At 42.2% G+C, this 14,471-nt stretch overlaps 1 protein-coding gene across 1 annotated transcript in view; it reads left to right on the top strand.

Annotated features, from left to right (window-relative positions):
• The first annotated feature begins 11,345 nt into the window (after positions 1-11,345).
• The window catches only part of LOC124253981, a 34,703-nt gene continuing 31,577 nt past the window's right edge, over positions 11,346-14,471 (top strand). The window contains exons 1-2 of the mRNA XM_046687835.1: positions 11,346-11,519; positions 12,201-12,324. Coding sequence (XP_046543791.1) covers positions 11,352-11,519; positions 12,201-12,324 — 292 coding nt within the window. The 5' untranslated portion in view covers positions 11,346-11,351. The remainder of the gene's footprint in view (positions 11,520-12,200; positions 12,325-14,471) is intronic.

Genomic DNA, 14,471 nt, shown 5'->3' with positions numbered 1-14,471 from the left:
CCCTATGTCACAAGATCATGTCACATGATCAGCGCATATAGTAACACACATATAGTCACATGACCCATGTACCAACCCCATGTCACAAGATCATGTCACATGATCAGCGCATATAGTAACACACATATAGTCACATGACCCATGTACCAACCCCATGTCACAAGATCATGTCACATGATCAGCGCATATGTCACAAGATAACACACATATAGTCACATGACCCATGTACCAACCCCATGTCACAAGATCATGTCACATGATCAGCGCATATAGTAACACACATATAGTCACATGACCCATGTACCAACCCTATGTCACAAGATCATGTCACATGATCAGCGCATATGGTAACACACATATAGTCACATGACCCATGTACCAACCCCATGTCACAAGATCATGTCACATGATCAGCGCATGTGGTAACACACATATAGTCACATGACCCATGTACCAACCCCCATGTCACAAGATCATGTCACATGATCAGCGCATGATCAGCGCATATAGTCAACCCGTATGTACCAACCCATGTATAGTCATGTCACATGACCCATGTACCAACCCCATGTCACAAGATCATGTCACATGATCAGCGCATATAGTAACACACATATAGTCACATGACCCATGTACCAACCCCATGTCACAAGATCATGTCACATGATCAGCGCATATAGTAACACACATATAGTCACATGACCCATGTACCAACCCCATGTCACAAGATCATGTCATGTCAGCATGATCAGCGCATATAGTCAATGACACACCAACCCATAGTCACATGACCCATGTCAGCGCATATAAACCCACATATGTCACAAGATCATGTCACATGATCAGCGCATATAGTAACACACATATAGTCACATGACCCATGTACCAACCCCATGTCACAAGATCATGTCACATGATCAGCGCATATAGTAACACACATATAGTCACATGACCCATGTACCAACCCCATGTCACAAGATCATGTCACATGATCAGCGCATATAGTAACACACATATAGTCACATGACCCATGTACCAACCCCATGTCACAAGATCATGTCACATGATCAGCGCATATAGTAACACACATATAGTCACATGACCCATGTACCAACCCCATGTCACAAGATCATGTCACATGATCAGCGCATATAGTAACACACATATAGTCACATGACCCATGTACCAACCCCATGTCACAAGATCATGTCACATGATCAGCGCATATAGTAACACACATATAGTCACATGACCCATGTACCAACCCCATGTCACAAGATCATGTCACATGATCAGCGCATATGGTAACACACATATAGTCACATGACCCATGTACCAACCCCATGTCACAAGATCATGTCACATGATCAGCGCATATGGTAACACACATATAGTCACATGACCCATGTACCAACCCCATGTCACAAGATCATGTCACATGATCAGCGCATATAGTAACACACATATAGTCACATGACCCATGTACCAACCCCATGTCACAAGATCATGTCACATGATCAGCGCATATAGTAACACACATATAGTCACATGACCCATGTACCAACCCCATGTCACAAGATCATGTCACATGATCAGCGCATATAGTAACACACACATATAGTCACATGACCCATGTACCAACCCCATGTCACAAGATCATGTCACATGATCAGCGCATATAGTAACACACATATAGTCACATGACCCATGTACCAACCCCATGTCACAAGATCATGTCACATGATCAGCGCATATAGTAACACACATATAGTCACATGACCCATGTACCAACCCCATGTCACAAGATCATGTCACATGATCAGCGCATATAGTAACACACATATAGTCACATGACCCATGTACCAACCCCATGTCACAAGATCATGTCACATGATCAGCGCATATAGTAACACACATATAGTCACATGACCCATGTACCAACCCCATGTCACAAGATCATGTCACATGATCAGCGCATATAGTAACACACATATAGTCACATGACCCATGTACCAACCCCATGTCACAAGATCATGTCACATGATCAGCGCATATAGTAACACACATATAGTCACATGACCCATGTACCAACCCCATGTCACAAGATCATGTCACATGATCAGCGCATATAGTAACACACATATAGTCACATGACCCATGTACCAACCCCATGTCACAAGATCATGTCACATGATCAGCGCATATAGTAACACACATATAGTCACATGACCCATGTACCAACCCCATGTCACAAGATCATGTCACATGATCAGCGCATATAGTAACACACATATAGTCACATGACCCATGTACCAACCCCATGTCACAAGATCATGTCACATGATCAGCGCATATAGTAACACACATATAGTCACATGACCCATGTACCAACCCCATGTCACAAGATCATGTCACATGATCAGCGCATATAGTAACACACATATAGTCACATGACCCATGTACCAACCCCATGTCACAAGATCATGTCACATGATCAGCGCATATAGTAACACACATATAGTCACATGACCCATGTACCAACCCCATGTCACAAGATCATGTCACATGATCAGCGCATATGGTAACACACATATAGTCACATGACCCATGTACCAACCCCATGTCACAAGATCATGTCACATGATCAGCGCATATAGTAACACACATATAGTCACATGACCCATGTACCAACCCCATGTCACAAGATCATGTCACATGATCAGCGCATATAGTAACACACATATAGTCACATGACCCATGTACCAACCCCATGTCACAAGATCATGTCACATGATCAGCGCATATAGTAACACACATATAGTCACATGACCCATGTACCAACCCCATGTCACAAGATCATGTCACATGATCAGCGCATATAGTAACACACATATAGTCACATGACCCATGTACCAACCCCATGTCACAAGATCATGTCACATGATCAGCGCATATAGTAACACATATAGTCACATGACCCATGTACCAACCCCATGTCACAAGATCATGTCACATGATCAGCGCATATAGTAACACACATATAGTCACATGACCCATGTACCAACCCCATGTCACAAGATCATGTCACATGATCAGCGCATATAGTAACACACATATAGTCACATGACCCATGTACCAACCCCATGTCACAAGATCATGTCACATGATCAGCGCATATCAGTAACATGATCAGCGCATATATAGTAGTCACATGACCCATGTACCAACCCCATGTCACAAGATCATGTCACATGATCAGCGCATATAGTAACACACATATAGTCACATGACCCATGTACCAACCCCATGTCACAAGATCATGTCACATGATCAGCGCATATAGTAACACACATATAGTCACATGACCCATGTACCAACCCCATGTCACAAGATCATGTCACATGATCAGCGCGTATAGTAACACACATATAGTCACATGACCCATGTACCAACCCCATGTCACAAGATCATGTCACATGATCAGCGCATATAGTAACACACATATAGTCACATGACCCATGTACCAACCCCATGTCACAAGATCATGTCACATGATCAGCGCATATAGTAACACACATATAGTCACATGACCCATGTACCAACCCCATGTCACAAGATCATGTCACATGATCAGCGCATATAGTAACACACATATAGTCACATGACCCATGTACCAACCCCATGTCACAAGATCATGTCACATGATCAGCGCATATAGTAACACACATATAGTCACATGACCCATGTACCAACCCCATGTCACAAGATCATGTCACATGATCAGCGCATATAGTAACACACATATAGTCACATGACCCATGTACCAACCCCATGTCACAAGATCATGTCACATGATCAGCGCATATGGTAACACACATATAGTCACATGACCCATGTACCAACCCCATGTCACAAGATCATGTCACATGATCAGCGCATATAGTAACACACATATAGTCACATGACCCATGTACCAACCCCATGTCACAAGATCATGTCACATGATCAGCGCATATAGTAACACACATATAGTCACATGACCCATGTACCAACCCCATGTCACAAGATCATGTCACATGATCAGCGCATATAGTAACACACATATAGTCACATGACCCATGTACCAACCCCATGTCACAAGATCATGTCACATGATCAGCGCATATAGTAACACACATATAGTCACATGACCCATGTACCAACCCCATGTCACAAGATCATGTCACATGATCAGCGCATATAGTAACACACATATAGTCACATGACCCATGTACCAACCCCATGTCACAAGATCATGTCACATGATCAGCGCATATAGTAACACACATATAGTCACATGACCCATGTACCAACCCCATGTCACAAGATCATGTCACATGATCAGCGCATATAGTAACACACATATAGTCACATGACCCATGTACCAACCCCATGTCACAAGATCATGTCACATGATCAGCGCATATAGTAACACACATATAGTCACATGACCCATGTACCAACCCCATGTCACAAGATCATGTCACATGATCAGCGCATATAGTAACACACATATAGTCACATGACCCATGTACCAACCCCATGTCACAAGATCATGTCACATGATCAGCGCATATAGTAACACACATATAGTCACATGACCCATGTACCAACCCCATGTCACAAGATCATGTCACATGATCAGCGCATATAGTAACACACATATAGTCACATGACCCATGTACCAACCCCATGTCACAAGATCATGTCACATGATCAGCGCATATGGTAACACACATATAGTCACATGACCCATGTACCAACCCCATGTCACAAGATCATGTCACATGATCAGCGCATATAGTAACACACATATAGTCACATGACCCATGTACCAACCCCATGTCACAAGATCATGTCACATGATCAGCGCATATGGTAACACACATATAGTCACATGACCCATGTACCAACCCCATGTCACAAGATCATGTCACATGATCAGCGCATATAGTAACACACATATAGTCACATGACCCATGTACCAACCCCATGTCACAAGATCATGTCACATGATCAGCGCATATAGTAACACACATATAGTCACATGACCCATGTACCAACCCCATGTCACAAGATCATGTCACATGATCAGCGCATATAGTAACACACATATAGTCACATGACCCATGTACCAACCCCATGTCACAAGATCATGTCACATGATCAGCGCATATAGTAACACACATATAGTCACATGACCCATGTACCAACCCCATGTCACAAGATCATGTCACATGATCAGCGCATATAGTAACACACATATAGTCACATGACCCATGTACCAACCCCATGTCACAAGATCATGTCACATGATCAGCGCATATAGTAACACACATATAGTCACATGACCCATGTACCAACCCCATGTCACAAGATCATGTCACATGATCAGCGCATATAGTAACACACATATAGTCACATGACCCATGTACCAACCCCATGTCACAAGATCATGTCACATGATCAGCGCATATAGTAACACACATATAGTCACATGACCCATGTACCAACCCCATGTCACAAGATCATGTCACATGATCAGCGCATATAGTAACACACATATAGTCACATGACCCATGTACCAACCCCATGTCACAAGATCATGTCACATGATCAGCGCATGTGGTAACACACATATAGTCACATGACCCATGTACCAACCCCATGTCACAAGATCATGTCACATGATCAGCGCATGTGGTAACACACATATAGTCACATGACCCATGTACCAACCCCATGTCACAAGATCATGTCACATGATCAGCGCATATAGTAACACACATATAGTCACATGACCCATGTACCAACCCCATGTCACAAGATCATGTCACATGATCAGCGCATATAGTAACACACATATAGTCACATGACCCATGTACCAACCCCATGTCACAAGATCATGTCACATGATCAGCGCATATAGTAACACACATATAGTCACATGACCCATGTACCAACCCCATGTCACAAGATCATGTCACATGATCAGCGCATATAGTAACACATGACATATAGTCACATGACCCATGTACCAACCCCATGTCACAAGATCATGTCACATGATCAGCGCATATAGTAACACACATATAGTCACATGACCCATGTACCAACCCCATGTCACAAGATCATGTCACATGATCAGCGCATATAGTAACACACATATAGTCACATGACCCATGTACCAACCCCATGTCACAAGATCATGTCACATGATCAGCGCATATAGTAACACACATATAGTCACATGACCCATGTACCAACCCCATGTCACAAGATCATGTCACATGATCAGCGCATATAGTAACACACATATAGTCACATGACCCATGTACCAACCCCATGTCACAAGATCATGTCACATGATCAGCGCATATAGTAACACACATATAGTCACATGACCCATGTACCAACCCCATGTCACAAGATCATGTCACATGATCAGCGCATATAGTAACACACATATAGTCACATGACCCATGTACCAACCCCATGTCACAAGATCATGTCACATGATCAGCGCATATAGTAACACACATATAGTCACATGACCCATGTACCAACCCCATGTCACAAGATCATGTCACATGATCAGCGCATATGGTAACACACATATAGTCACATGACCCATGTACCAACCCCATGTCACAAGATCATGTCACATGATCAGCGCATATAGTAACACACATATAGTCACATGACCCATGTACCAACCCCATGTCACAAGATCATGTCACATGATCAGCGCATATAGTAACACACATATAGTCACATGACCCATGTACCAACCCCATGTCACAAGATCATGTCACATGATCAGCGCATATAGTAACACACATATAGTCACATGACCCATGTACCAACCCCATGTCACAAGATCATGTCACATGATCAGCGCATATGGTAACACACATATAGTCACATGACCCATGTACCAACCCCATGTCACAAGATCATGTCACATGATCAGCGCATATAGTAACACACATATAGTCACATGACCCATGTACCAACCCCATGTCACAAGATCATGTCACATGATCAGCGCATATAGTAACACACATATAGTCACATGACCCATGTACCAACCCCATGTCACAAGATCATGTCACATGATCAGCGCATATAGTAACACACATATAGTCACATGACCCATGTACCAACCCCATGTCACAAGATCATGTCACATGATCAGCGCATATAGTAACACACATATAGTCACATGACCCATGTACCAACCCCATGTCACAAGATCATGTCACATGATCAGCGCATGTGGTAACACACATATAGTCACATGACCCATGTACCAACCCCATGTCACAAGATCATGTCACATGATCAGCGCATATAGTAACACACATATAGTCACATGACCCATGTACCAACCCCATGTCACAAGATCATGTCACATGATCAGCGCATATAGTAACACACATATAGTCACATGACCCATGTACCAACCCCATGTCACAAGATCATGTCACATGATCAGCGCATATGGTAACACACATATAGTCACATGACCCATGTACCAACCCCATGTCACAAGATCATGTCACATGATCAGCGCATATAGTAACACACATATAGTCACATGACCCATGTACCAACCCCATGTCACAAGATCATGTCACATGATCAGCGCATATAGTAACACACATATAGTCACATGACCCATGTACCAACCCCATGTCACAAGATCATGTCACATGATCAGCGCATATAGTAACACACATATAGTCACATGACCCATGTACCAACCCCATGTCACAAGATCATGTCACATGATCAGCGCATATAGTAACACACATATAGTCACATGACCCATGTACCAACCCCATGTCACAAGATCATGTCACATGATCAGCGCATATAGTAACACACATATAGTCACATGACCCATGTACCAACCCCATGTCACAAGATCATGTCACATGATCAGCGCATATGGTAACACACATATAGTCACATGACCCATGTATATGTCACAAGATCATGTCACATGATCAGCGCATATGGTAACACACATATAGTCACATGACCCATGTACCAACCCCATGTCACAAGATCATGTCACATGATCAGCGCATATAGTAACACACATATAGTCACATGACCCATGTACCAACCCCATGTCACAAGATCATGTCACATGATCAGCGCATATGGTAACACACATATAGTCACATGACCCATGTACCAACCCCATGTCACAAGATCATGTCACATGATCAGCGCATGTGGTAACACACATATAGTCACATGACCCATGTACCAACCCCATGTCACAAGATCATGTCACATGATCAGCGCATGTGGTAACACACATATAGTCACATGACCCATGTACCAACCCCATGTCACAAGATCATGTCACATGATCAGCGCATGTGGTAACACACATATAGTCACATGACCCATGTACCAACCCCATGTCACAAGATCATGTCACATGATCAGCGCATATAGTAACACACATATAGTCACATGACCCATGTACCAACCCCATGTCACAAGATCATGTCACATGATCAGCGCATATGGTAACACACATATAGTCACATGACCCATGTACCAACCCCATGTCACAAGATCATGTCACATGATCAGCGCATATGGTAACACACATATAGTCACATGACCCATGTACCAACCCCATGTCACAAGATCATGTCACATGATCAGCGCATATGGTAACACACATATAGTCACATGACCCATGTACCAACCCCATGTCACAAGATCATGTCACATGATCAGCGCATATGGTAACACACATATAGTCACATGACCCATGTACCAACCCCATGTCACAAGATCATGTCACATGATCAGCGCATATGGTAACACACATATAGTCACATGACCCATGTACCAACCCCATGTCACAAGATCATGTCACATGATCAGCGCATATGGTAACACACATATAGTCACATGACCCATGTACCAACCCCATGTCACAAGATCATGTCACATGATCAGCGCATATGATCAGCGCATATCACAAGATAACACAGCATATAGTCACATATAGTCATGACCCATGTACCAACCCCATGTCACAAGATCATGTCACATGATCAGCGCATATAGTAACACACATATAGTCACATGACCCATGTACCAACCCCATGTCACAAGATCATGTCACATGATCAGCGCATATAGTAACACACATATAGTCACATGACCCATGTACCAACCCCATGTCACAAGATCATGTCACATGATCAGCGCATATAGTAACACACATATAGTCACATGACCCATGTACCAACCCCATGTCACAAGATCATGTCACATGATCAGCGCATATAGTAACACACATATAGTCACATGACCCATGTACCAACCCCATGTCACAAGATCATGTCACATGATCAGCGCATATAGTAACACACATATAGTCACATGACCCATGTACCAACCCCATGTCACAAGATCATGTCACATGATCAGCACATATGGTAACACACATATAGTCACATGACCCATGTACCAACCCCATGTCACAAGATCATGTCACATGATCAGCGCATATGGTAACACACATATAGTCACATGACCCATGTACCAACCCCATGTCACAAGATCATGTCACATGATCAGCGCATATAGTAACACACATATAGTCACATGACCCATGTACCAACCCCATGTCACAAGATCATGTCACATGATCAGCGCATATAGTAACACACATATAGTCACATGACCCATGTACCAACCCCATGTCACAAGATCATGTCACATGATCAGCGCATATAGTAACACACATATAGTCACATGACCCATGTACCAACCCCATGTCACAAGATCATGTCACATGATCAGCGCATATAGTAACACACATATAGTCACATGACCCATGTACCAACCCGATGTCACAAGATCGTCGAATGTACGTAGTGACAACATGTCACATGATCTATGCATATAGCGACATCATGTCACATGAACGATGCATGTAGTGAGACCATGTCACATGATCGATGCATGTATCGACACCATGTCACATGATCGACACATGAAGTGACATCATGTCACATGATCGACACATGTAGCGACATCATGTCACATGATCGACACATGTAGCGACATCATGTCACATGATCGACACATGTAGTGACACCATGTCACATGACCTACGTATTTAGTAACATTGCGAATTGACACTTTGTCATGTGACCAAAGTATATAGCGACGGCACGTATTGACACCATGTTACATGGTCGACACATATGAATGTGCAGACAGATGCTTGGCAATAGCCTTTAATCTCCTATAAATAAAGAGAATAAATAGCATGTTTAAAATTGCCTCTTTTTTCTACAATACACCACGAATACAGGTGTGCCTAAGAAGTCCTGCTGGTACTCCACAACAGAGGTTGAACGCAACCCGGACTTTCCACCCTGTGCCAACAATGTAATCATGGCCACTGGACTGAAAAGAATTAAACTGATTAATTACACCGTCATCTGGAGGGAAAGGTATAAACAGAACACAATTCATTTCTTATCTTTCAAAAGATTAATAGATCAATTCATTTCCATTTCTGTCGTCAGAAATAGAGTTAAATTGGATAAGTACATCAGATAAGGCCTGTATCGGCGTGTATAGATTAAGGTACATGTATGTGTATGAGTAAAGGGTCTGGCGGTCCCTGGGACTGTGGTACATATCTACTTATCCTTAGTCTTTCAAGTATCCATTCTGTAGGCTGAACACATCAAAAGGACTACTGAATATTGAACATTGCCAGGTAGGGTTTCTTGTTTGTCAAAGGAGTTTTCGCAATTGAACAAATGAAGTGAAACTAAATCACATCACGTAAACATCTAAGGCTGAGCAGGCTTAATGGATTTCTATTAGAAAAATGCTTTTCATGATTATTAGCTTATTGGAGAAAGGTTTATTCGTTCTTCTCGACCCACACAGACGTTTCAGATCTGAACGGGGCTGCATTGTAAATGTCTCGTCGTGGGAAGCGATGTAGACGGGGTTCGGTTTTCGACGCCATCGTTTCTCGACCGTGTACATTGTTGTTCATGTTATCAGTCACTGGTTTCCGTGTAATAATCTCGATAATTTAAAGACTGTCCAGTCGCTTTATTGATTGTAGTTTGAATCAATAATCACACTCTCACATCTCGCTATTTCCATATCCCTTAACAGATTGCCAGACGCGAGTAATTATTGATTCAATGTTGCATCGCCTTTGCAAATCAATTACTCTGAAAACAATGCATTGCCCTGATATTGCTATTGCTATTATTTATCTGTTTCAGCGGGGACCGAAAATGCCCATATCCAGCGGCGCGCTCGACTGGCCGGTTAGTTATTATTCCAAACCGACAGCCGTGGAAAACGTCGTCACCGGATACGACAACCTTGACCCCTGGTCACGTCATCATGCCTACCGTAACTGGACATGGAAGAAGATGCGAAACAATCGGAAGAAGAAGAAGGTATAGGTTTGGCTATCCCATGTATTTATGTATCTGATCTACAACATTATGTTTGTAACACATATATTTAGACTTTTGTAAACAGTACCAGCAAGACAAAGTTGTGTTTGATTATCCCATGTCTAAATGTACACGCAAATAAAAATGAACTTTGGGACCATTTATCAAATATTACATGTATACACATATGTAATTTATGTATGAGTTTGTAAACTGTTTCAGTATGCTTTGAAGGCTTTCTTATGAAACAAAAAAGACCGACAAAATATTAAAAATGCACCTAAGGGCAGTATATACTTAAAACCAATTCTATGACTCATATACATCTGACTGGAAGAGCCGTTCACTTTATAAGAATATATTCCAAACATTTGGCATAACTGTACATGTCAATATATAAATTTACAACTGTGATGGTGCGCAAAATCAAACAATTCCAAACCTTATTCCAAAGATGAGGGCACATATGGGAATGCAGTATCCTATGTTGTGTTGTAGGGGCTCGCGCCGAGCCTCCTTTTAAATGCCCGATTAGCTTTGCAATCACCACAGCGTAAACATGACAGTACAGGTGATGTATTGGGACACATTGCTAGATGTTACAGTGGCGTGTTAAAAGATAGGCTATGCGTATAATGGTATTACGAAGATTTTACAAACCGATTATATTTTTGCCTAAAGGACAAAGACTCCCCCGAAGAGAAACGGCTTCACCGTAGGCGATGTTGCTGTTGTGTGTTATGGTGGTTGACGGCGCTGCTTCTCATCATCCTGACTCTCGTTCTCTTCATGGTGTTCTGGACCAGTACGTATAACCGTTCAGTTCTGTACTTATCTAGCTTCAATGTCGTGTGTGAATTTCACAATATAAAGCACGCACACGTGAAAGTAGTAAAGTTTATTTATCTGTTCATGCCTAAAAAGTCACTTTCACAGGTTACGGTATCGTAAAAGAGAACGAAGTTGAATTACCCATAAACCCTCTTTAACATGGATTCGTGTTAGCAACACGACTTCGCTCAAATTTGTAACCTGATTAATTGCGATCCCCTGTACAACCTTACAAATGCTTCATCATATTCTTCAGATGATAAGGTTTTCGAACGATATAAAGAAACTGTTCCAGACAGAGGCGAAAGAGGAGGTATCTCAGTATCCAAATCCATTTGGTTTCCCATCGTAGGTTTTGAAGCTTATGTTTGTAGTTACCCAAAAAGACGAAGGAGAAAGATCAATAATCAATCTACAGAGACTGAATAGGTTTATTCCTAACGATCGCTTCAACATGAGAATCTCTGCTCCTGAAACACATCATCATACATGAGAACATGAGCAAGCAAGACCTGGAGGATGCATACTTCCGTGACCCGATGGCGAGTCAACAAAGAAAATCGATCTTCTCCATGGAAAGGAAAAACTATTTCAGTTTCTCTAGCTTCTATTCTGCATTTCATCCACACAACGTGTGATTACCAAATTGTTAAAACCTTGTAGGGATTCGAATCATCATCTATCTGGATGATATGACTGTGTGCTTGCAACCCAGAGATAAATGTGTGTTGTAGAGATAGTCTCTTGCACCTTCTGAAGAATCATATCTAGAAATTGGTACTGATGCCCTGCCAGAATATCAGCTGCCTTGGGGTCAAGATATATTTTCAGTGCCTTACTTAAACTTAACCACAGCACAAAATGGCCAACTTCCTTCAGAGATAACATGATGCACTAATACATAAAGTGACAAAAACAGGTCTCCTGGTGACCTTGCTTGAGTCACTGAGGGCTTCGATTTGAGCAATTATTCAATCGTAGCTACACTGCAAATTCATTCACACGAATGTGTCGAATGTGATTGATCACGATGTGCAACCAGATTCGATCCGTGAAGCAGTGGGGACAACAGGAAAGTTGCTCATCAATTCTCGGGTACTGAAAGCGGTGTTGACAGTCTTGTGAACAAGATAGACAAGATAGACCTTTCTGCATGTTGTCCCAGCCACCAAACAGAGGGATATATCTGAGCTGGAGATAGAACAGAAGATGCATTTAGGATAGCGCAAAGAGGTCAAACATTAGTCTTTTTCTTTTATTTGGTAGATGGTCCTGGAAATCAAGGCGGATGGAGCCGTATTGACCCTAAAAGATCCTGTATGTTAGAGCAAGATATGGTACCCAGCACTGCTTGGGTGCCCAATGTTTCTGTCAGGTTGTACAGGTCGCAGTACTTTGTGTCAAGGTCATACCCACATGGGTGCAATGTGTGAAGCCCATATATGGTGTCCCCCGCCGTGATATTGCTGGAATATTGCTGAAAACGGCGTGCATCTAAACTCGCTCGTTATTAAAGTCACCCTAATAGAAATTGTTTCAGGAGATCACTTTTCGTTGTTGCTTTTGTAGCACTTCAACATAATGAAGAATGATTTATGGGTAAAGTTTAACCTCGATCCCGCATACGAGACCGTAAGCCTAGACCGGGACCAATTTTAGAATGACAAGACATCGCCATCACATCAACTTCATTTTACTAATGGAACCAATACCTGCCTCAGAAGGTGTGTATCAACTTCCCGTGTGTATCTGCCGTTAAGCATCACTGTGTGGAACAGTTAGACTAACGCTTAGTCTCTGAATATGTATAATTTTGATAGTAACAAATTGATTAACCCATTTAAATTGAAAAGGAGGGAAATTCAGATGGCCAGGCAGATGGGAAATCATGAGGTTCAGGGACTGTGAGACAGACTATGGAACAGTGTGTATCTGGTGATAAGTAACACTGTTCAGAACACTGTACATATGAACATATGGGGATTATTCAAATAGAACAGTGTGTATCTGGTGATAAGTAACACTGTTCAGAACACTGTACATATGGGGATTATTCAAATAGAACAGTGTGTATCTGGTGATAAGTAACACTGTTCAGAACAGTGTACACATGGGGACTAT

Source organism: Haliotis rubra, unplaced genomic scaffold, assembly GCF_003918875.1.
Source record: "Haliotis rubra isolate DU_JTF1 unplaced genomic scaffold, ASM391887v1 Scf56, whole genome shotgun sequence".
Lineage (NCBI taxonomy): Eukaryota > Metazoa > Mollusca > Gastropoda > Lepetellida > Haliotidae > Haliotis > Haliotis rubra.
The sequence above is the reverse complement of the archived record's forward strand: the minus strand, read 5'-3'. Positions and strand labels throughout refer to the sequence as shown.